The sequence below is a fragment of the Pogona vitticeps genome, chromosome 1 (genome assembly GCF_051106095.1).
Source record: "Pogona vitticeps strain Pit_001003342236 chromosome 1, PviZW2.1, whole genome shotgun sequence".
NCBI lineage: Eukaryota > Metazoa > Chordata > Lepidosauria > Squamata > Agamidae > Pogona > Pogona vitticeps.
Window position 1 is genome coordinate 330,258,130 of NC_135783.1, and position 25,910 is coordinate 330,284,039.

At 41.9% G+C, this 25,910-nt stretch overlaps 1 protein-coding gene and 1 long non-coding RNA gene across 2 annotated transcripts; one reads left to right on the forward strand and one right to left on the reverse strand.

Annotated features, from left to right (window-relative positions):
• Positions 1 to 3,949: 3,949 nt before the first annotated feature.
• Positions 3,950 to 20,152, forward strand: CALM1 (calmodulin 1). The gene is made up of 6 exons (XM_020807605.3): positions 3,950 to 4,100; positions 8,115 to 8,145; positions 11,415 to 11,558; positions 13,704 to 13,810; positions 16,753 to 16,888; positions 17,096 to 20,152. Exons 1-6 carry the CDS (start codon positions 4,098 to 4,100, stop codon positions 17,122 to 17,124), a joined length of 450 nt encoding a protein of 149 aa, XP_020663264.1. The 5' UTR covers positions 3,950 to 4,097; the 3' UTR covers positions 17,125 to 20,152.
• Positions 17,424 to 25,590, reverse strand: LOC144586070 (uncharacterized). Its single transcript, XR_013540792.1, has 2 exons — positions 23,946 to 25,590; positions 17,424 to 23,915 (listed from the first exon to the last, which is right to left on the reverse strand). It is a non-coding gene; the product is annotated as an uncharacterized LOC144586070 (long non-coding RNA).
• Positions 25,591 to 25,910: the final 320 nt, after the last annotated feature.

Here is a 25,910-nt window from a genome sequence, read left to right on the forward strand (position 1 = left end):
TCTTTGGCTCTGCCTCCTGGACTGCACCATTCTGAAACAACTTGGCATGCCCTGGACTCCTGCTCAAAGTCAGGATAAAACACTTACAGTGTTATGTAATGTAGATTTATTTGCAAGGAGAGCACAGGCAGAGGAAAGCAGCATGATGCTTCTAGCCAAGGACAGGGCCATTGTCTTTTCCTATCAAGTTCCAAGAGGCACCTGCTCCCTTGCTTTTTGTTTAAAGTGGTGCCTTTGTGTTCAGAAACAGCAAAAACAAACAACCACAAAAACAACCTAATATGTAATTACTTCTCTAAAAGCTAGACCTTACCTGGGGCATTTGTTTGGGGAGGATAAAACTTCTCCCAAAGAGCTCTGGTATAACAGCAGGACTGAGAACCTTTAGGCCTCCAAACTTTTGGATTTTCACACATCCATCAGTCTTACTTAGCATAACCAATAGCAAGAGAGTATTGGAGTTTCTGACCAAAACATCGGAATAGTTCACCCTTACAGGGCTTATCTTTGCATTCCTGAGCCATTAATTGTTACTGAAGAACTATCAACCATCATCTCCCTCCCCCCCCCCAACTGTATCACTGAACTATAACTTCCCTAACAAAAGGAAGTTTTCTCTAGCACTGCTTGACCAACATTCCCACCAGTATCAATTAGGATTATTGCTTTCATTTTGCTTCCCCACCCAGTGAAGTTTCAATGATTTCTAGAGCTTACCCTGAATTTTGAATTGCTTTGAATGTAGTCAATAAAGACTTCTGGCACTTTCTAACATAGGCATGTGTTTACAAATATAATAAGAGGCAGAATGTAGGTGGCACTACAAAGTATTAATACACAGCAAAAGATGCCAAAAAATCTTTAATTGTTGTGTTTAGTTCCATGACTTGTTACCCTAACCTTTCTTAGTTTACATCTGTCTTCAAAACTTCGGTGCTACCTCTGTCACATCATCATCATCATCATCATCATCATCATCAATATTATTATTGCTGCTGCAATAATAATAATAATTTTTATTATTAAAAAATTCAAAACAGTTTTTGACTTGCATTATAAAATAGATACCAAGTTTTCACAAAAAACCTAATATAAATAATAATATACATAAAATTAAGAAAATATAATAGAATTATTGTGTTGTAATTTCATTTTATATATTGCTCCATAATGCTAGAACACTGTCTGGGTAGTTCATAACATAATTATGCAAGGAATACTAAGTTAAGTAATCTTTTTTTTTGTCCATTCACATAGGTAGCAATTGATAATCAGCCAGTTAACATTTAAAGGCATATCCAGACAAGACCTAGCCAAGCCAGTTTTTCCTTTGAATCATTCACTGAATTTTTACAATCAGAGTGACTAGATCAGAGCACACTATTGATGGAACACTGTCATGTTGCAAAAAAGCAGGAAAGACCTGTGAGTTCAACATGAGTTCAAATATTGTAGCAATACAAACAAACAACATATATTAGTGTGGAATTATAGAATATAATTATATGCAATAAATATGAAATTATAGAATTGAATATGTAACTAACCTAATAAAAAAGATGTGGGTTAAAACTTTTCTTAATTTGGTACCTTGCTGTGGGTTTCGAAACAAAAAGATCCTTCAAAAAGTACTTCAGGATACTTATACATACCGAAGCTTTCTATACACTGTACCTAATGATCCAAATATTCAGAAGACTGCATCTCCCTCTATGAGCCTGCCTGGGCATTAAGATCCTCAGGGGATGCCTCTCTCTCAGTCCTACCACCCTCACAGGGGGCACTTGGTGGAGACATGGGAGAGGGCCTTCTCTGTTGCTGCTCCCAGACTCTGGAACCGGAAGCTAGGCTGGCCCCATCTTTGCTGTCATTCCTCAACCTGGCGAAGACCTTTCTCTTCAGGCAGGCTTTTCCTTAATTACTGGTGGTCTGAGAGAAGTTTAAAATGGATTGTTTGGATCTGATGCTTTTGATAGTGTTTTTAGTGCTGATTTTAATTACCCTTTTTAATATAATACTTGTTTAATTCTTTTTTAATATATGTACACTTACAGGTTTTAGCTTTTAAATACCATTGATGTAAGCTGCCTTGGGCCCTTTTGGGGAGAAAGGTGGGATAGAAGTATTTAAAATAAATAAATAAACATTTGAAACATGGGTCAAGTTTGTGTCCTTGGCAAGTAATATTTATACTGGTCACAGAACTTAAATTCCTTTGAACCACTCAGGGCTTTTGGCAAAGAGAAAAGGTTTAGAGAGAAATTACCATGGACATATGACAAAATGAGTTATCTGAACACATCTTATTTTGAGGAAAGTCTCCAGAGATTTGTGAGGTTCTCGCTCTAATTCGCCTCCGTCAGAAAATAAAGCATGCAGTAAAATTTGAAGAAATCAGGGAGCAGTCTCATACATTCTCCTCTCATCCGTACAACTTAAAATCCAAGCATGTTGGCTATCAGATATAAATGTGTTAGAAAATGTACAGAGATATTGAACATGGGATCTATTTCCATTTTCATTACGGACAATATGCTACCCTCTTTTGGGAGTAAATTGGCGAGCGGCAGAAAGTCTGGGGCAGAAAGTCTGGTTAGATTAACATAGAGAGACTTTTTATTAGACAGCCAGGATTAGGTATACAGATCTTTCCTGCTCATTTGTAAGATGAGATCTGAATAGCAGATAATATGGATTGATTCATTTACAAACGCAGTAGATATTGGCTGCCTAGGTTTCATTTTCACTAATGATTTTTATCAGGGCCAAAAAGTGATTTCTGCAGGTGAGATCATGTTAGCTGCTTTTCAAAGTACAACAGGTACTGTGATCTGTTTTTGTCTCACAAAACTGAAATTTTAAATGAAATCTTTCATAAGCCAATATTCCAGACATTTCTCAGCCCTTAGATTTTCCAAACATGCAGGAATGACAGGGAATTCTAGTCTCTCCTTTCTCCATATAAGAGTGTTTCACAGTACTGTATAAACTTATGGACATTTGTGAAATATAGCTAAAATTAAAAACAAATTAAAGTAATTGGACTGTTTTTGACCAGAAGTGGGCTACTTCAAAACCATCCTGAGGGCACCCAAAATACTGTACCAGAATAGCATTTCTGGTTAAGCCCAGACCACGGAAAGGGTTCTGAGGATTAATTCCTTCCATGCAGCATCATCAAAAGTATTGAAAGGAGTGTATCCTACTCATCACAGCAATGTTGAGCATTCTCCACTTTCTTGACGAGGTACAGTAGGGTTTAAATATACTTTTTAGGTGAGACCCGTGGAAATTCCAGATACCTCTGTAAGATTATTGGCCAACGCGGGCCTAGTGGAACTAGGCAGATTCCAACCTGCTTCCAGTACTGTAGTTATCAAATTAAATAACCATTTCCTGACACTTCTCATCAAGGACACTGCCCCAGATGTCACTCCTCCTCTGCCTTACGACAGGGCCGGCCCTGCAAGCCAAGAACCCGTCGCCAGCGGCTCCTAGCGCCTGCTTCTCCTGTGAGGCTGCTCTGACCCCAGGCACCACAGGACGGGCACCGAGGATGCCCTTCTCCCTTCCTAAGGAGCAATTCTGCCTCTGAGGCCGGCAGCCGGAGCACGCAAGCCGCCTCAGCCCCGAGAAACATCGGCGGCGACCAAGCCCTGGCCGTCGCTCCCTCCCTCCTGCGCCGCGGCACTCCGTCCAACCCCCCCCCCTCTGTTTTCGCGGAGGGAGCGGAAGCGAGCGAGCCCCTCTCCGCTTGCCGCCTGCCAGCTGGGCTGGCAGAGGGGAGTGTGTGTGGCGTGGGGAGGGAGGCAGGCAGGCAGAGGGGGGCAGGGCTGCCTGCTGCAATCACTCTGCTGCCACATGCCACGGGCCGGAGTGGAGGAGGGAGGGAGGGAGCGAGAGGGAGGGAGGGAGAGGCTCTGCTCCGGCGGAGGGATACGCGCGCCGTATAAAAACGGGGCCGCGCAGTCTCACACCTACAGCATTTGTTGGCAGCCGAGCGAAGAGCAGGACGCGAGAGCTGTGAGCAGCCGCTTGCCTTCCCTGCACCGCCGCCCAGTGCGCAGACCACCGTCCCCGCCGCCCGCACCGCCACCATGGTAGGTAGCTTGGATTTACAGCCAGACGGAGCGCAGCGAGGGGGTGTCGGCTTCCTTTAGAGCTGGTTTGGCGCGACCAGGTTTTTCCCCCCCTCCTTTTATTCCTCCCCACTTCTCTTTTTGCCAGGCAAGGGGGGGGTTGTTTAATTCGTGTGTGTTTTGTTCTGTTCTAAAATACGGACGAGACGCGTCTGGATTCGCCGGTGCGCCCTGGTTTGCCTCCAAGGCGCCGCCGCTGCCGCCACCCCTCTTTCTGGAAACCCGTTCTGGCGTTTGGCGGAAACCGAAGCGGAGGCCGGCTTCCTTTTTTCTCGTGCCCGTCCTTTGCTCACTGGGCGGCGGCGGGCGCAGCGACCGGGACCGGCGTCTCGTGCTCTGCCGGAGAGCTTGCGTGTCTTCTGCGTCTGTCTAGGTGGATCTTGGCACTGGGGTCCCGAGGAGCGACGGGATCCCCGGCTCCCCGAGTGTGTCGGCTGGTCTGGGCAGCCTCGGTTGGCCCCTTGCTAGATAAGCCCCAGGCGGCGGGGCTGAAGGGGCTGCATGCAGCTGGGTGGGCGTCGGGGCTGCAGGTCGGGTTCCTGCCCCCCCCAAAGGGAGAGATTTTGGCTCCCCAAGAGCGCCAGCCTGTCCATCGCGGGCGCCCCTCGCCCTGCCCCGCGGCGCCTTGCCTTGCCGCCTTTCCTCTTCCTTCCTTCTCCTCCTCTTTCCGCCGAGCAGCCCGCGCCCCTTGGTCCGTTCGCGCACAGGCACGCCTGGCCGGCTTCCTCGCGCCTGAAACTGGAGAGGGATGCTGCGGAGTCCCTAGATCCTGCCTGGGTGCAAAATGGGGATGGAGGAGAAACATGGGAAACAGCCTGATCCCGGCCTTGGAGAAGTGTTGCGGGGGGGGGGGAAGGAGAGGGACGGCGTCATCGGACACCGGAGCTCCTCGCCTACCTCCTCTCTCTCTCCCCCCCCCCATGTTGGCTCCCCCGCAGGTGATGGAGAAGGAGCTCGAAGGCGTAGGAGGCGCGCCGCCTTCTCCCGCCCGACTCCGCGGGAGACTTAAGGAAGGCGGCGTGGCCGAGGGGAGAGCGTTTGCATGGGGGCTGCCGTTGCTCTCCTTTGGCTTGAGGGTGGCTGTGCCCTGCTTGGCCGCCACCGCTTTCCGATCTCCAGCTCTTTAGGTGTGTGTGTGTGGGGGGGGGGGGTTGTTGTTTCAGGATTCTTTTCCTAGAGGGTTCCAAGCACTCTAGGAAACCCACTTTAGAGTTGGGTGAGGGTCGTGAAACGGTAGATCTGGGCCGTGGGGACGGTATCAAACCCTGCCGGGGCAGAAGAGGAGTTGGATGTTCCTTCTGGAGCCTGTCCTGTAGCGCGGATGGGGAGGGGGGGAAATCAAGGCTGTTGGGTAGAGGGAAGGTTACAACTGACCTTCTAAGACATAAGATTTGCTTCCTCCAGATCAGTGAATCTTAAGAACAAAACAAAACAGTAACATTGCTGTGCAGTCACCGTGATCAAAGGGTATGCTTTGCTTGTGTCTCAGTCTACAGGAAATACGGATTTCCTCTGCGTTATAGAATCAGGAAGTGGGGATGGTGTTCTGGCTTGGGGTGATCAGAGTTGTAGCCCTACAAATCTGAAGGGCACTAGACCAGGAAAGGGTGTGGATCTTCACTGTACGTATGGCATAACTCTGTGGAAGGGACAAGCGGGAGAAGTCAAATCTCCATATGGTGGTGGTGATGATGTTGATGCCGTTCTACTTGGGTGATCATGCCTCTTGGTTTCGATGGCAGGAGGAACTATGGTGAAAACAGCAAAACACCAGGTTGGCTAGAAGGAGATGACAGGGGAGCATTTGGGAGGGTATCAAAAGCATGATGGACGCCATGCCAGTTCTTACACCAGCTGCACTGCGCAGGGTTAGAGGGGAGGGGAGACTCCTCTGCAGCTATTGAGCTGCTTCTCCTCCCCCTTACACCTGCATCCCCCAAGCCCCTCAAACGCAGCGAGACTACAAAACCTTCCTTGGCTGTATTACCTCATGCCTCTTTATTCTCTAGCCTCCACCCTAACCCCCAAGAGGCAGTGAAGGTAAAAACCTGCAGTATTTCTAGTAAGAACAGAAATCAGTTTCTTACATGTCATAAGCCCAAGGTTTCTTTAAAAAGTAACTGGCAGGGAGGGAGGAAATAAGAGAGAGGGGTGTGTAGGTTGGGTGTGGGTGGGAGGAGATGTAAGATTTGGTTGCAGGAAGGGTGCTAGGACCAGCCAGCCACTGATACGCTGATCTCCGATGAGAGAACAGGCCACTTTTGGGCTACTGTTAATGTCAAAAGACAAGATTACTGCATGTGCAGCATCCTGTTAAGGGGTATTTTTACATTTAGATATTGCGGATCAATGCCACTTTAATTCAATTTTTTAAAAAATTTTTGACTTGATTTAATCTTGATCTCTTGGTAGCACTTGGGAGGCTGGGTTCTTCAGCTCCAAATGCTGATTAGAATTAAGTGTGGCTGGTCTTTTGTCTTTAGTCATTATTGTTTTCCATAATGGACACCAGGGACTTACTGCAACAGTGTGAAATCAGAAAAGGTTGGGAGGGGAAGAGGAAATGCTTCCATTTCCCATAAGTGAGAAAGGATAAGGCAGGATCTGTTGCAGATGGCCAGATATGATTATAGGCCACGTGGGCTGGTTCTCCAGTTTCCCCTTCATTCAGCTGGGAAAGATGACATCATTGATCTTACATCCCCCACCCCTCTCTTAATGACTTGCATGGGTGGCGAACTATTACCTTTACCTGAAAGCCAGAGAGACACATGCTTACCTCTGCTACACAGATTGCCAAAACAGAAGCTGTCTTAACAGGTATTCACCCAAACTGGACAAATAAAATATGTTACAATAAAGTCTGTAACTTTCATTCCTTGGCCAAGAAGTATTCCGTATCCTTTGGAGCTTGGATTGTCCATTTGAGCTCATGCTGAGGACTTTTCATGCTCCAGTTCATTTGCATTCTCTTTTCTATCCAGGTGTGGCTTCTGCATTGCTCTGCTGTGTTATGTAAATCACTGTGTCAACTCACCTTGGTGAAATGAAATCCAGAGGCTGGATTCTGGGAGGACTGCATTTGGGTCTTGATATCCCAGTGTAGCCCTTCATTGTATATGTTGCCCAAAAGCATGTTTAAAGGGAAATCAGTGGTAGGATTTGACATCTGTGATGGGGAAGAAATATCAGAACGCTTTTAGAGAGCCAGTATGATGCAAAGTGAACCTGCAGTTGCTTTCAGGCTTTTTCTCTTAAATAATGAGATTCCTGAATAGCATGGCAGCTTAAGCTGTGAGAACCAAGCATTGGATGAAATGAGAATGCATTATTTTGTTATATTCCAGTGACAGTTGTCCTAAACTGAAGTCTTATGGGAAATTAGTACACATATTTTCAATAGTAAATTTTGGACTAAGTAAGTACTACTGTTGTGTATGGGCCAGTTTTGAGAGGATTTACTGATTTTTGCTTGCTGTGTCACTTATGCTATATAGCTGATTTGTTTCCAGACTGTGGAAACGTTACTGTTCTGGAATACAGATGCCAGAATCCCATAGCCAACATGGCCACTGGCTATGCTTCCTACAGGATTCTGTTATCTAAAGGAGTAGATGTTTCTGAACTCCGCTTGTTGTAGAAATGGTTGCATAGTGCTAGGACTAGGAGCCTCTGGGTTATAATGAGACTGTGGTATAAAGTACCTTTGAAAGGGAAACGACTTGGTCATTTGTTGTCGTGGGTCTTTCTTGCTTATTCTGGCCAGGCACTTTGTGTTCTCCCCTCCATTGTGCCATCTTGGTCTTGTTTATTCTCCCTCCAGTAAAAGGGGTGATTGGTTGCCAGTTGCTTCTGGAAGTGCCAAACATTAACATAATGTTATGCCATCTTGTGTCTGAGTTGCAGTTGCATTTGGTGGCTTGACATAGCTACAGGTAAACAGTGTTCTGAAATACTTTTCTATTCTTTACATAGGCTGATCAGCTGACCGAAGAACAGATTGCTGGTAAGTATCCTAATTGGAGGGAGATGGTTTCTGTTGGCCTAGCAACCTATTCTGAATACAAAAATATTGCAGAACGTTCTTAGTGGCTGCCATCACCTGGCTGTTCCTCAAGTTTTTGCCTTCCTATTAGAGCAGACTGAATTGGTTCTATGGAAAAGAAAATATGGTTTTGAATTGCTTCCTGTTTTGTAGTTAATTTCTTAAATGTGTGTGTGCGTTTAAATAATTTGCTGCCATAGGAACTGAAACATTGGCTTACATTGGTTCCTCTCTGTGTATATGTTATACAGTTATCTATGTTGAAACAAAGGGGAAGTATGAAAGGATACATTTGTTTTTCCCCCTCTGTGTACTCTAAAAGACACCCAGTCAAGATCGCTTACTTGAACTAGGCACTTTCTTTGGATTGTCCTTCCTTAGACATAGTCAGACTTTCTGTTAAATAAATATGTGTGAAGTGCCCAGAACATCCCAAAAAGCAAGGGCTGATAGCTACTGGACTGATTTCTGTTTCTCCATCAGACAGAAAGTATTTGTGATTTAACTGGTTATCAAATGAAAGAACAGAACGAATTTGAAAGTTCTCATAGCATATGACACAAGCAACAAAATTATTCCATGAGGATCATTTGGCGAGTGAAATCCAGGAGGGGGTTGCTTCCTCAAACCTTGTGCCTCTAATTGTTCCCCAGTGCCTGGGTAAGCCCACAATAATAGCTGAGTTCAACTATCCAACAAACTGCAACAAAGTACAGACAGGGTTCTGACTCCTGTCCTCTGAAGATGCCGGCCACAGAGACAGGCGAAACGTTAGGAAGAACAACCTTCAGAACACGGCCAAACAGCCTGAAAACCCCACAACAACCATCGGATCCTGGCCGTGAAAGCCTTTGAGAATACATTCAGCAACAATTCTTTGCAGGAATCCTGGCAACCAGAAGCAAAACATAAGAGTTGTGCTGGATGAGACCAAAGGCCTATCTAGTCCAGCATTCTGTTTCTCATGATGGCCAGAAGCAAGAAGTGAAAGCCATAAGCTCCGTCTCGCTGTGGCTTCAGAATCGTGGGAATTGGATTCATGGTGACTTTGATCCTGGAGGTTGCCTATAGTTCTTGTGACTGTTAACAACCAGTAGCCTTATCCTTCATTGATTTGTCTAATCACCTCTGAAATATGTCTAGAATTGGTGGTTTTTGAAGAAATGATTGTGTTAGTTTGTGCAGGCATATCAGACCCAAACAAACAAACAAAAAAAGCAAAAAACAAATAAAAACCAAAGACTAAAATGCTATATGGTAATGTGAACTTCTGTTTGATTAAGTCAAGGAAAAGTCTGAGGAAGTGGACTTTATCCACAAAAGCTCAGATTAAAATATAACAGTCTTTAAGGTGCCACAATGTTTTTGGGTCTTGGTTTTTGTTTATTAGGGTTTTTGTTTGATAGAATTAATGTCTTTCACTCCAGCTTGTGGTAGTAAATTTCATTTGTCTGTGTGAAGAAACACTTCCTGTGGATTTTTGTTGTTATTGTTTTTTTGTCTGAATCTTCTGCCATCAGTCTTACTGCATAACCCTGGTATTGTCTAGCATTATCTGGTATTACCTGAGGAGTGGGGGGAAAACCCTGTTTCTCACACCATATATAATAATTGTACATACTTCTGTCATATTCCTGTGCTGGCTTTCCCCCCAAAAATCAACCGTTTCAACTTCATAACCTTTCCTCATAGAGGTAAACTGGCTAGCCTTCCACCAGCGGGCCTGCTGTTTGCCTTCTTTCTTGTCATGGGCTAGACTACAGAATTCATGGAGGCAAAACCCAAGCATTCTCGGTTTTGCTTGTTTGTTGTGGTCTTTAACATATAATTTACAGCATCTCAGACTTGGTAAGCTTAGCACTAAGTAATTAATGAAGCACTAGAGCTAAGGGTCGTGAGGTGTTCATCTAGAAATGTGCAGCTTCCTTTATGAGTTCAATAAATGTCTTTGAGAAAGCCACTCCCAATCTCTCTCCGTCTCAGTTTCTACCTGGAGACAATGACCTACTTTTAAACGCAATTGTCCTGATGGAAATTTTGTATTGGGTACCTTGAAACCTCTCTCAAAATACTGCCCAAATAGTAAAATAAAATTTTAGGAAAGCGTCTTACCGAGACCACATTTACAATGTCTGACAGCAAATAGTTGTAACATCAGCCTACAATCATGCTGGTCCTCATTAAACAATGACAAAGAATGGTATTGTAACTGGAAAACTTTGTTTAATTTGTAGTTTTTGTTTAATCAGACTTTTACCACATCGAATGGTTTTCCTTGTAATTCTTTTTTTTGGTCGTTCTATGGGACCTGAAGGCTCCTGGGTTCCCCATCTCTTAACTTAGCACACTTCATAGGAGTAGGGAAGTTGGATGTAGCAAACACTACTCTCTACTGCTGGAAGATACTACTGACTGCTAAAAAGGAAGCAGTAGTTTTTGATGTCTGGCAGTTTGTAACAACCGGAAGTTTGCATATTGTTTTGTGATAGGTATGAGCTGGAAGAAAAGCAAGATTTTGATCTGGGAGATTTTAATCTACTTTGAAGACTGTATGGAAGTTACTAATTGTTGCAGGAAAGAATTCAAGGGCTTAGACCAGAGGGGAGGAAGTGTGTACTTTCCAGATAGTTTGGCCAACAGCTCCCGCAACCCTCAGTCAGTATAACCAATAGTGTATGGGAGCTAGAATCTATAAAATAGAAGGTTCTTCATCCCGTGTTTAGATCCACAGTGAAATTTTGCTTTTCTCTCCAATCACCTGTAACATCATAAATGGCCTTCTTGTTTGTATCTTCTTACTGCTGTTCTCTCAGCTGTGCAGGGGGACAGGGTATTCTCTTCATTATATCCCAGTGAAGTAATTCAGGATGTGGGGAGTCAGCTTTACAGCTACTGGGGATTCACATATAATCTCTGTGGTCCATGTTGTGGTCCATTGTATCCCCTACATATTGGTTGTCATTTTGGATCCCCTTCCCCAACAATAAATGCCATACATAGAACAAATTAATTGATACTGATGTGCAGATAGCACTCCTATGTATACAGCTGTATGCATCTGTGTCAGGTTGGCATCTCATTTACATATATAAACAATTTGACAGGTAGAAGATGGCCTCAATTTGCTATATGTGGGATCAGGACTAAATAATTTCTAGTTAATGCTGCATTTGATGCTGGTCACAATGACAAATGGTGATAAGTCCGCTTTCCCTCCCTCTTGTCTGTAGAGTTCAAGGAAGCCTTCTCTCTATTTGACAAAGATGGTGATGGCACCATCACAACAAAAGAACTTGGCACTGTGATGAGGTCGTTGGGTCAAAACCCAACAGAAGCAGAACTACAAGACATGATCAATGAAGTAGATGCTGATGGTAAGTGTTTGAAGAGGTCAATGACTTAACATTCTTGTAACTACACTTAAATTAATTCTGGTAGAGGTTTAAGTCACAGAAATTCTATCAAACCCTGACTCTGCTTAGTCCAACTTTGCTTTATGTTCCTTAACCAAATGATCCTAACAGTAAAAGTAGTGGCTGTTCCTGTGTAATGATAGGAGCGTACTTTATAAAAAGCAGATTTGCTGCCATTTGCAGTCCAAACAATTTTCTAATATTTACCTGATAATCCTCTAAATCGGCCAAAGGATGTTACTTTAGTTGTAGCTTTCATGCCTTGAATTCAAGGATTACTCCCTTCATCTACCCACAAGTTGTCAACAGGTATCCCCAGTCTAGCTTGGGATCCAAGGATGGTGATTAGTTATCCTTTCATGCTTTATTGCCTTCTGCAGCACCGATCAATAATTTGCGTTGCCAAGTTGAGGTCAGTTGAAACCAATGAATTTGTCTGATTCTTCTTTTTTGCAACATAGATTGCAGGTATGAGGGGCCTTTGATTTGAATCAAGATCACAGCAGGCAGGACATGGCATTAAAGTCTCCCAAAAGAGATTTTAATTCAGGGAAGGGAAATAAACCCTGCATTCTGTACAGGGACAATGCAGTTAAGAGAATGTATAGTTTGGTCCTACATGTTCTAAAAATAAATATGGGAAAGGCAGAAAAATTCAGACATGAGTAAGTGAAGCAGAGAAGTGAAGCAAAGAACAGGTACAAGAGCATTTTTGGACATTCTCTAATGTGAAATAAATGGAGACTATAAAAGATCTTGGTGAAAAGGCTCCCATATGGTAAGAGAACAACTTTGCAATCTGGACATTCAGAAGAAGCGTGTCCCCTGGAAAGATCGCTGAGTTGGTTAACATTTATGCCCAGTGTGATTTTTTAAAAATAATAATAATGTAGAAGAGTGTTTAAGAAAGGATTCTGGGCCCCATGCACTAAAGGTCATGGAATTTTTAGAAATCCTGTTTTTCTGTGGGCCTGCTCCTTATATTGCTGTACTGGCATCCAGTTAAAAGCAAGGAACATGTTGAATCATATATTTATTGAAATATTACAGTGTTGCCCCTTTTTGTTCACTTGCCCTTAAATTTCCAGCCATTCACACAGCAGGAACTACTGACCTCTATCCAGGAATTAGCAACAGAATTGTTGCCCACCAAGACTCCCTTTGAAAGCTGATCTGGTGCCTGGAAGAATATCATAGGATGGCTGCTAGTTTAAGCAGAATACTGACTCTGGAGAGACAACAGGGTGTGTGCAAAGTCCCATTATTTCCAGCATTTACTTAAAGGGGCAGGGAAATAAAAGAAGCAAAGTCCCATTATTTCCAGCATTTACTTAAAGGGGCAGGGCAATAAAAGAAGCTTTGACAGCCATAGGCAGCCCATCACTAGAACATGGGCCAGTTCATGTGCCACTACTGTGGGTGTCCTAATAGGGAAAGTTTTGGAAAATTAAGGTTTCAACTAAGAAATTAAACCTCATTGTAACTGGTAAGGTGAAGGAGTGTCCCTAGTGGGGAAAAGGTGGCAACTTTACAGATCATTGGAAGTAATGATGATTACCTTATTGGTAATAAAGAATTGTCCTCTTCCTGAGTTAGATGAATCTAAACTTTGTTGGAATGCTTCTGCTTTTAAAACCTTAGGATATACTTTGTCCTGCTTAAATGTCTGTTCTGATGAACCCTACTCTTCTGGGTGGTCCAGATTAAAAACTGGTCTGTTGGCTAATGCTGTAAGGTTCAAAGCTTTCACAGCAACTCTTTTGAGTGCAACCTGTGCTCCAGTGTCACCTAATGAGCTGCTGATTTTTACCAGTAATGATTATGCATTACTGGAGTGCAGGAGATGTAGTAGTTTAAGGGAAGGTTGCTGCTGAAGGATGATGTTCTGCATGAGATCTTTTATTGTGAAAGTTAGAGTGGTCTCATTGAGATTTCCTGTTACATCAAAACCAGAATCAAGCTGCTAGAAGGAAAATGAAGAGTTTAGGAATACTTGATTCCTAGATGAATTGTGTTAATTGTAAAAGCAAGCTATGTTATATACAGAAAGGGTGCATGTAGGCTTACAAATTCGGACATAATTCCTTCTCTGTCCTTTTTTCAAAGGCAATGGCACTATTGACTTCCCAGAATTCTTGACCATGATGGCCAGAAAAATGAAGGATACAGACAGTGAGGAAGAAATTCGTGAGGCCTTCAGAGTCTTTGACAAGGTGTGGTTTAAATGTATACCTGGATGCTTGAACTGTCTATGGTTTTAATCGCTAAAAATTCTAATCAGATCTCTGCCCAGTCCCTCTCTTAGCCTAATCTACTTGAAGAACAAAAACGAGAAGTGAAAATTATGAAGTGTACTGCACACTGTCAAGTCGTGCTTCAGGGGAGGGGCAAAGCATGATCCTCCAATTTTTTTCTGGATGGCTACTCCCAGCATTCCTCATCATTAGTTGTTCTGACTGGGAATGATGGGAACTGTAGTCCCACAACAACTGGATAGCCCAGTGTTGCCCACTCCTGTCCTGTAGCAACTGTTGGCAAAAAAAAAAAAAAAAAAACCTGCAGGAGAGATTGTATGAGGATTTCTCTAAAGAGGAAAAATTTCTAGACAGACATTTAAAAAGCAATGTGAGAAATACAGCCAAACTTTTCTTTCTTTCTTTCTTTCTTTCTTTCTTTCTTTCTTTCTTTCTTTCTTTCTTTCTTTCTTTCTTTCTTTCTTTCTTTCTTTCTTTCTTTCTTTCTTTCTCTTCCTTCCTTCCTTCCTTCCTTCCTTCCTTCCTTCCTTCCTTCCTTCCTTCCTTCCGTCCGTCCGTCCGTCCTTCCGTCCTTCCGTCCTTCCTTCCTTCCTTTTCATTTCTTTCCTTTCTTTCTTTCTTCCTTTCTTCCTTTCTTCCTTTCTTTCTTTCTTTCTTTCTTTCTTTCTTTCTTTCTTTCTTTCTTTCTTTCTTTCTTTCTTTCTTTCTTTCTTTCTTTCTTTCTTTCTTTCCTTTCCTTTCTTTCTTTCTTTCCTTTCTTTCTTTCTTTCCTTTCATATAAGTTAAATAAATATAAGTTAAATAAATAAATATACTTATATCCTGCCTTATCTCAAGGCAGCAAACACAACTTTCTTGCTCTGTATTTTATCTCCTCCCTATTTTGTCTTCACAATAACCTTGTGAGGTACAGGCTAAGTGGTTGACTGGTCTACTGAGGGTTTTTTTAGATCACAAGGGATATTGCCCAGTCCAAGTCCATTACTCTTTAATTCAAGATTTGGGATTTCCTTGAGTTGGTAACAGGTTGCCTATGTGGTATACCACATTAGGGCTCAGTAGTCAGGATTATCCAAGATTTGATTATGATTTTCTGGTTTGCTGTGTCTCATGTGATTGAAATTGATCTGGCTATGCCAGAATACTGCATACTACAAGGGTAAAAATAATCGCAGAAATTTTATCCCATTGAGTTAGATTGTGTGACAATGACACTATAAAAATGCAAAGACTGTTTTGATTTTCACCATTTGCCCAACAGGGCTTCTAGATATTTTTCAGAAACCACTTTTTATCTTTCATGCCATTCCAACTTTAGGAATTCAGACAGAGAAGTGAAAAGGGATTAGTGATGCTACGTAGTTGGGCACACTGAAGCTCACTGAACATGTAACTGAATGTTTTCTTGATTCTGACCTTAATCCTGAGAGCAGGTTTTCTTGTAATATCCTTTACACCTTGCATCTCTTAATTGAGAGAAAAGTGGCATAGAAAAAGAAATCATAATAATGGTTCTATACATCTTGTCCATTGCAGAAAGGAGGTTTTCCCCTACCCTACCTACTCATTTAAGAAGCAAAACATGCATACTGTCAGCCTCCCCACCAACACCACCAAATTTAAGTAATTGTGCAAAGTTTTTATTGACATTTCGTATAAGTGACTGCATAATGGAGAAAGACCTCAGGTTTGGAGACCATGGGAGAAGAACGCTGATGCTAAAATTACATGCTAAATGAAATTTGCATCAACATAATGGAAGGAAGTAGTTTGAAGATACCTGTCTGGGTCAGTTCTTCATCATGTTCTTTAGAAACATTCATCCTGTTTCTAAAGGCAGTGTACTTTTCAGGGACAGGATTGCATTATTCTGAAGGTTAACTATGCGGTACAGTAGTACTTCGGTTTACGAACGCCTCAGTTAACGTAATTTTCAGTTTGTGAACGGAAATCAATTGAAAATAATGCTTTGGTTTACGATTTTTTTTTCTCAGTACGAAGCAAGTTTCCCCAGGATGCATTGTGCCTGGAGTTTTGTAGCCCCGCCCCCATTCCTGTGGCAAACCACATTTCGATTTACGATTTTTTTTTTGCATTATGTAATGTCCCAGAGAGCATTAAATTCGTAAACCGAGGTACGCCTGTACTAGGAGATCTAGTCTCATACTTGCATAATTGGGAGCAAGTTCAAGTGGAATGGATAGAAATCACTTATTGGTTGTCCTGATAAGAGACTGCTTCAAATGATTATCTGAAAGTCGAGAAAGTTGCCTTAGACTGGTATATCCAATATTATTTACAAGTTTCCAGGCAGAGGATCTTTCCCAGCACCTGTTACCATTGTTTTAGCTGGCAGTGGCAAGGACAGAAACTGAAACCTTTTGTTACACAAATCATGTGTTTAACCATTGAACTGTGGGACCTCCTCAAATTCAAACCAGCTTTAGCAGGGACCTAATCTCAGTAGTTCTTGAAAATATGGCCACCATTCTTGCAGCTTCTTCCATTATTTAGTCTTGTTGACTAAGACATTAGTTGTGTGCTTAATTCCCCATAACAGGGTGGAGAACTTTTAGGCTTCAGATTTTTGGACTACAGCTCCCACACTCTCTTACTGTATCATGGGCTGTGCTGGCTGAGGCTGACGGGGATTGAAGTCCAGAAACTTTTGGCATTCTGGCATTGAGCAGAGAGTTGAATTCAGTGGCCTAAAAGGCCCCTTCCAGCTCAATTATTCTGTGATTCTAAGATTCCCACCCCTACTGTATAGGAAAAAGAGTTGGGTTGAGAAGTTCAAAGTTCATTCAAACCATTTCCTTCAGGAGCTGGCAATTTTTGCTGAAATTTTAAAAAAAATTAACTAATCTCAGTGGTTTTAATCACTTGCCTATTTTCTCTAGGATGGCAATGGTTACATCAGTGCAGCAGAACTACGTCATGTTATGACAAACTTAGGAGAAAAGCTAACAGATGAAGAAGTAGACGAAATGATCAGAGAAGCAGACATTGATGGAGATGGACAGGTCAACTATGAAGGTAAGGGGTGGTTTCCTGTATCCATTTATAGGATTTTGAAGGGATTAAGCCCTGAAACTGTGGCATTAGAAACTGGTTTGTGCATTCTTTTTGATTGTTCCAGAACATCTGTATTTGGTGACTTCTGCTTCAGAAGCTGTTTGTTTATATCACCTCCTTTCTAAAGAGGTTAAATGTGGTGGTATTTTCTTTGTTTCTTTCTTTCAGAATTCGTACAGATGATGACTGCAAAATGAAGAGACCTCCTTCCACCTTTTTTTCCTCTAGAAGAATCAAATTGAATCTTTTACTTACCTCTTGCAAAAAAATGTTCATTTATTCATTCTGTTTCTGTATAGCAAAACTGAATGTCGAAATACCTTCTGTCCACAAACTGCATGTAATGGTTGGTGGTCCTGTTCCCAAAAGATCAAGTTAAACATCAGTTTTTTCCAATATAAATAATTGTACTACCTTTTAAAAATAAGAAAGCACTTAGTGAACTCCTCAAAAAGTTCCATTTGCTAATGACTATTACACTGTTTGGGCTGGCCAGTTTTTCATGCATGCAGCTTGACAATTGAGCACAGTCAGACATTTGTATTAAAACAGTTCAAAAAAAGAGAGGGAAAAACTATATATATATAAATATATTTTAAAAAAAGACCCAACCAACAATCCCAATCCACACTTTTCTCCCAAAGTGGATTCTGGTTCAATTTGTAACAATAAAATTGTCGTAGCTGGTTTACTTTCAAATTGGTCTATACCTCAGGTGTGCAGCAAAAATGGTTGAGGGATGAAAAATGGTTAGAGGCAGGAAAAAAAATGCCTGGAAGGTGCAAAAGGGTCTATTTTATGTAGTAGCAGTGCCCCTGTCCCCTGAACATGACTTGAGGCCATGAATGGCACGTCTGCGTTATACTGGTTTTAATATTGTTTGCATTGCACTACTTGTGAAACGGGTGTTGGGCTGTTACCATTCACACCTTGTTTTGAAAAGAACCTTTCAACAGGGGGCAGGAACATCTTTGGACATGTGCTGCCTTCTGTCCCCCCCCCCCCCCCGCTCTCTTGCATTTTTAAACCCTTGTGTACCGAGACTTGGAGCTGCCGGAGTAGCCTGTGGACTTCAGCACAACTATCAACATCGCTGTTCAGAATACTACAGTTATGTCCATTCCAAGTTGTAAATGCTAGTCTTTTTTCCAATAAAAGACCATTAACGTAAAGGCAGTGTTACATGCTTTGTAAAAGCCGAATATGTAGAGATTTCTATACAATTTGAGAGACTAAACCAAATGCATAAATAAATAAAGGAAGGAAGGCAGTAGGGAGGGGGACTCTGTTCTGTAAATGACCTGCTGCTAAATTTTAATGCACATGTATGCAATAACTTAACCCGTTTAACGTTTCTTCAAGTTGGCAAGAACTGACCTCTTGTAACCCAAGGCCTTTGCTATAAATAAATGAACTTGTGCTTGCCTTTCATATTTATCATAATCTTAATTTACTTGCTCACAAACTGACTTGATTCCAGTTCATCTGGAATCTACAGGGAAGTGACATGATTTCTTCTCATGTACTCTTGTGTTAGCTGTACTTCTGGAATTGGCGTTATAAGGAAAGGGAAACTTTGAATTTAAAAAATTATTTTACAGATCCCATCTTGCAGGGAGATGCAATTTTCAGGCATGATTAAAAATAGGGGTGGAATGGGGCATGTGCAGGTTTCAAGATGGATGTGCAAAATTAGAATTCTAGAAGTAAGTACAGTCGGAGAGGCTTTAACTTCTTAGGTATAGCCTTTTTTAGACAGAGAAAAATCCTTTGTTCCGCATTAGAATAATTTGATGCCAATGACTATATCAAAATTTCCAAAAGGACAAATTTCAAAGACTTGCTCATTACTAAATGAGATTTTGTTTCTTCCTAATAAATTACCTAATGTAGAATTCAGATTTTTTTTCCTCCCACAGCTACTGTTATTTTTGCTGCAGACTGTGAGTTTTTGCTGATTTTTATCTATTTTCTGATTTTACATATAATTCTGAAGCTCAGGGGTAGGAAGCCCTGAGCATTGCACCTCACACTAAACTGCTCCTACATTTTACTGTATTTTTCACAGAACTAAAACATATGCATGTTAATTTCAATCATGGAAAAAGTTCAGACAATCGTAGGTACCCAGTGCAAAGTGCTGAACTTTTTGTGTTTAGTTTTGTGTATTTTACAGACTATGAATGATACCTTTAGAGGCTCTGAGAGAAGGAAAAATCACCCAAGCTACTCATATATTAAAAAATAGATAAAATAGGAGTAGCTAGTACAGATGAAATTATAGAACATTGTAGGAAAACAATCTAAAGGAATTGGGATTTGAGACCAGAAAGCCCTTACCTTTTTGCATTAAGAAGTGCAATGGCTATTTAATAGTATCTAAAGTTCAGCTGAAAGCCACATGATGCACTTGTGTATCGTTCTTGGAGCTAGACAGAATCCTGGATGCTTCCTTACCCATTCCTTTAAAAGTGAGAGGAGACAAGGGTTTAAAGACCTAACTTGTTCTCAGTGCATTGGCTGTTGCAATTCCTGATAAACTGTAGCCAGTGGTGAGGGAAGGGGCACAGTTGCCAAGCCTTGATCTTGATCAGTGGTTCCCAATCTTGTGTAATCTAGATGATGTTGGACTGCAGAAATCCTGGCCAGTGGTGGTGAAGGCTTCTGGGAATTGCAATCCAAGATTATCTGGATTGCCCAAGGTTGGGAAGCACTGATCTAGATTAAAAGGGATAAATTAGTGTTCTAGAAGTCTGGCCGAAATCTCATTATTTTGTTACACATGCAAAAGGCAAACTGTAACATTTTTGCAATTCATGAGTCACAGCTGGGATTTTTTGGCGGGGCACGTGCATCTGCTGTCTTGGTGTGTGCTCAAAAATCGCATTGGAGACTCGCTGGCTGCCAGCTAGGATCCATGGCATGTTACTTCATTTGCCTTCTGCATGTGTAACAAAGCAACACGATTCTAGCCAACATTTGCAAAACACTGTTTTGATTGTGTTTGGATTTAAAACACTCCTTAAGTGGGCTGGCACTGCTTTCCTAAGGGAGGAAGATACCCAAGGTTATTCTGTGATGTTGAACTTGGGACCAGGCACCTATCTAGCTTTGCAATCATGTCTATTGCATTTATTCGTTTTAGAACATTTCAGTCCTGCCTATTTTGTAACAAGGTCTAGATGGCTAGCAGCAGAAATAAATATTTAACAATGAAGTAAACAATACTCTAGAATGGTGTTGGTCAAAGAGCAGCTGTGCACCCACATGGGCCCCCCTGGTTTGTCTTTGTGGCCTGTAGCCCCACCAACCTGCTAAAGCTGCAGTATTTGACACTCTGCAATATTTAACAACCAAAATATTCTTGAAAAACAGAAGTGGCCCCCAAGAGATGATGGTGACAGAAAATTAACTCCTGCGCCCACTGAAGTTCCTCTAGTTGTATTCTAATCTAAAGCAAACAACACAAAAGAGCAGTAAAATGTCACAGAGCTTTAAAAGCCAGAAGTTATGGATAAAAGTAAAATTATGTGCTGAATTTCTTCCTTTAAAAACTGGAAGGACTTTCATGTGCATGATACTGCTTCACTTGTTAGGAAATTGTGACCAAGATTACAAGTGCAGATATGGTTCTTGCACATTTAACTGCAGTAATTGCCAGTTCATCTCAAGCCAGTACAAAACAGTTCTGTAAGCCACTCAGATTTTCCCAAGCAGGTAAGAATGAAACAGCAACCTGCAGAGCAGATTCTTGGATGCAACACAGTATTTCTGCATGGCTGTATTTTCTCCAAAGAGATGTTTCCACATTACCAGTGATGCAGAGAGAATTAAACAGCAAATTTCTCCACTCAACAGAGAAGGAAAGCATTGAGAACATTCCATTCCAGTAGAAATAGAAGAATAACAAGTTTGGAGTGGTAGGGGAGATAACTATAGCCCCTTTTCATAACTGAAGTTGCTCCTTGGTGAGGTGCTGGGTGGAATAACTGTGACCTGAACAACTACCACTATGCATGAAAACTCAGCTGCACTGTTCAAATAAATAGTATGCTGCTTTTGATATTAAGGACAGCTCTGTGGGGAAAGGAACAAAGCAAAAACTGTGGTGCAGAACTGGAGTAGCTCCGCATAGTCACCTTTATTATATTCTCTCCAAAGAGTCCATGTGATGGTTCTGAGGTGGAGACTGATCCATTCACCTTAAGGAGCTACTCTGTTTAGCTTGTACAGTCGTTTTTTTAAAATTTTCATTTGGAAGAGTTTCAAATCATGCTGGAAATACTCATGTAGGCATCCTTCAGTCTCGAGAGACTATGGTATCGTGCTCTGTATGGAGGTCTTGGAACAGTGTCTTGTGTGGCTGAGAAGGCCAATTCGAGAGTGACAATCTCTTCCACACTGGAGACAAATCCAATCTGTCCCCTTTCCAGCTCCCTGGTTTTGCTTGTTTTGGGACTGCCTCTTTGCCTCAGTCTGCTGTACAAGTGTCTCTTCAAATTGGGAGAGGCCATGATGCACCGCCTGGAAATACTAACAAAGTGGCGTTTGATTGCTATCACATGCAGAATGTTTAATATGTCTGGTGATGATATATTTTCGGCTCCAGAGAACCATGAACTAATAGAGAAAGTATTATTAGCCTGATTATATGAAAAATTGCAAGATGGCAAGCATTATCACAGGCATCAAGGATGGCAATGAATGTGATAAAAACAGAGGATACAGGCAACAGCCTCCTGGCTGATGGTCAGGAATGGATGGAGTTGTACTTCAAAACATTTGGAGGGGAACACATTCATCATTTCTGCACTATACAAAAGGAAGGTCAGTGGTTCAGAGAGCAATACTTTTGTGTTACAGCTTGGGGAATCTTTTATTACCCTGTATAAATATATTCCATTATAGGACTAATTTCTGCCAGGATTACATGGACTACCATTCACTGTGGTAGCGGTACTTTGGAATAGTACCCTATACAAACCAGTGGTGTACACTCCTCAAGCATCTACTCGGATTTCACCAGACAATCAAGAGCCACCAGCTACAACTTGAGCCTAAAGACGTACACTAGCAAACAAAAAACTCTTGACTTTGAGTGTAGTCAATAGAGTGTACTACTGGGCGTGGGAGACCTGGGTTCAGATCCCTGCTCAAGCATAGTTCATGAGTTACAAGTGACACTGATGAAACCAGACTTAAGTGGTCGCAACAACCAGATAGGTGGGATATAAAATGAATGAACGAACGAACAAACAAACAAACAAACTTCAGAAACCCCTGCTAAGGTTGTTACAAGTCAAAACGCTTAGACAGCATGTAACACATGGGAACAGGTTATAGACTTCCTACTGTTATTTTGTCTTCATTTGAGCAGAATAACACGGTAAAATGGGATGGACAGAGTTATTGTGCTGTTCCTGCTAAATAAGTGGGAACCAGATAACCTTGCTATTCTATTGCCAGTCACCCAGAGAACCACATCTCTCTTCTGCAGTGCTTATATAGGCAACCAGTTACTATTCATTTTAATACTTCTGGTCTTTCACTTGTATGTTACATTAGACTGGATGTTGAAGTTACAACTTTCTCAATTTAAAGTTCTGGAAATGAATTCATGTTCAATGAATTAAAAACATTACCCTTCCTAAGGCCAGCATTTGTCTGCATCAGTGACTGAACTATCCTTTGATTAACTGGATCTTTATAGTTATACACCAAGTTGTGAGGTGAGGAACTAAAAGACTGCTTTCTTTGAGCACAAGCAAATAAATTTCACCTGCCTTTGAAAGCACAACAAAAATTCAGCTGGGACTGACAAAAACTGGTTGGAAATTCAAATCAAGCCATATACAGTGGACCCTCTACTTACGGAATTAATCCGTATTGGAACAGTGGCTGCAAGTCGAAAAGTCTGTAGGTCGAATCTCCATTGACCTATAATGCATTGAAAACCGATTAATCCCATAACCGGCAGTTTTTATTCTATTTTTGTTCCATTTTGGTTTTTTTCTGGTCTGTAGGTCGATTCTCCGGCTGCAAGTCGAATCTAAATTTTGCAGCCAGAGAAGTCTGTAACTCGAAAAGTCTGTAAGTCGAGGGTCCACTGTACCAGCTAGATACTGTCACCCATAAGTCAGGTAACAAACCACATAAAGAAGTGTGGTGAGGTATTTGCATAGTAAGACACAGGGATGAGGAAAGTGGGTTTTCATCAGGCAAACAACCTCTTCACTGGTGATTCCAGTCTATAAAACAAAACTACACCGGATGAACGGATGCAGTTCTTAATACTTCAACATTTTGATTCCAAAGTGTTACAAGACGGGGCAAGTTGTTTGTGCCAGGGGCTTCACAGTAGTTTAAATTATGCTTGTTGAGAACCTTAGTGAATGAGACACGTATTCTGCAGCCTCAGCAAGGTTTAGAACAGCATAGAATTGTAAACCTGGAAAGGACACAAAGAGTCCAACTCCCTGGCAAAGCAGGAAATGAACAGGGAAGGCATCCCTGAGAGGTGGGCAATCCAACCTGTGATTGGAAGCCTCCAATGAAGAGGAGAGAGTGCATCATCTAAGGCACTCCATTCCACTGTTGAATAGCTTTTACTATCCGGAAGTTCACATAGTCTACTATTTCTTCACTAAACTGCAATAAGCTCAGAGCTCCTCCGATACAGCACTTTTAACTGAATTAACATTAGTTAGAAGGATATCAGAGTATTGTCATTATGGGATTTAGTGGTATGGGAGATAAGCTCTCCCTTCTGTAGTATTACTTCCATGTGATACACTTGTTACATGTAGTATGTATGTTACACAACGAGTTATACCACTCTGGACATTTGTGTGCCACTGAATGCCAGTCATTCGGCAGTAAATCAGAAAGATAGGCTTTTCTGTCATGCTTGAGGGACCTTCTGCAGGCATTTGCCTGACAGCTGTGGAAACCCCAATACTACGTGGCCTTCTGAGCTAATCCAGCAGGCCTCTTTCTACAGAGACCAGAGCATAACGGCCTTCCCCCTGTGCACTGCTGAACCACCCATTTTGAGAGAACAACTGTGAAAAAGAGGAAGCTGGAACAAGGTTAAGCCTGCAGTACTTACCAGCTTTCCTGGCAATAAACCTATCAAACACAGTAGAACTTACTTCAGAGTAGACATCCTTAGTATTGCATGGTTACAAATGTATTACCGCCGGGGTGGTGTAGCAGTTAAGCTGTTAGACAGGGATTTAGGGGGCCACTCAAGCATGAAACTTATTGAGTGACCCTGGGCTGGGAGGAAGAAAATAGTATATGTTAAGTTTATTAGAGGGAAGGTGAGATATAATGTAAGCAAAGAAACATACTATTTTATTTCATTCGCCTTCCATTCTTACTGAAGGCTGCTCAAGGCAAGATTAAAAACAGACACAGATAAAAACACAGTGACTAGAATGCTTATGTGATTGTGTTAAGGGCAATTGTGTAAGTGTTTCTTCCCTTCTTGCAGGCTCTCCTTCATGCAACTAGGAAAGCACTGATTGTGAAGTTGATCACATGACTGAATGTGTGAAGGAGAGTATGCCAGTAGGAGGAAAACACTGCTCTAGTTCTCTTAAGGTTTATATAATCCTAACCAGCGATTACTGCCTATCCCGACATTTCTTGCATGATAAAATGCACCTGAGAAATATCTCTGTGGGAGTGAGTTACTGGGTACCAGTCTGCTAAAATGCTCTACTGCCAAGGTTTAATGCACAGCTGCCAGGAAATGTTTATACTGTATGTGGGCAGCTTAGAACACACACACCTTTATGCTCATGTCTGTAGTGCACTCTTGGTGAGAACAGCCTGGACAAATCTTGTCAAAACACCTATTTTGAACCCACAGATCTAATTATAGGAACTGGCCCTTGTTAGAGATCTGCCTCATACCAAGCCGTTATGGATCAGCAATACTGGAGTACACCAATGGGCTTGATACATTTTGTTGTTGAGGGTTTCTAGAAGTAGTGGGAGGGAAATCTTTATGGCAGAACAGAAAAGCAACCACAATGCTTGGAAACAGGATATCAGGTTACAAGCATTACATCTTTAGAACAAACTGTCACTGGCTAATTAATGATCCTGATGGCAGGACAGTGTTGCCTAGCGACAGCTGAGTGCTGATTAACCTTTTGTGAGTACCATACATGTTCTTGACTTCACTGACTTTGGGAATAGTTGCCTTGGGCACAAGCGAGTGGCCAGTGTGTCAACTGAACTCCTTTGGGCCTCACCCCCCCACACACACACATACTCTCTACTGAAGTAGGAAACTACACATTCACACTGAAGGTTTGTCCAGATGGAGTGGAAGTTCCACAACTCGTTCTTTCACCTGGTTGCAAAAGAGTAGAGGGAGTACCGGGAATGCTTGCTGGGATTTACGTCAGAGTTCCCTTTGGAAAGTCACTTTTTCTTCTGTTTAAGAAAACCATCTCTTTGAAAGAAATCTTTACATATATTTGAGAAATCCACATCTCTACTGGAGCTTCTCTTCTCAAGCTTCTTCACTTCTCAGAATGCTAATTGAAAGCTTCCAACAAAGAGTTTCTCATCAAATACAAGCTTCAGATGGGAAGCCCCATAGTGTTAGATTATATGCGTACAAACACACACCGTACAAAACAATACTGAAAATACCGTATTTTTCGCACCATAAGACACACTTTTCCCCCCACAAAACAGGGGGGTGGATAGTCTGTGCGTCTTATGGAGCGAAGAAAACAAATTATATTTTCCTGTTTTCTTCTCCTAAAAAACTGGTGCATCTTATGGAAAGTTGCGTCTTATGGAGCGAAAAATACGGTAATCTATGCTTTCAGGAGGGATACAAAGGAACAGAAAGTAGTGGGAAAGCCACAGTACTAAGGGAGACAAGAGGAACATCACTAATAACATCAGCATAGAGCCCTGTATGCTAAGGAGAACCAATATTCCAAAGAAAAAGCTTACC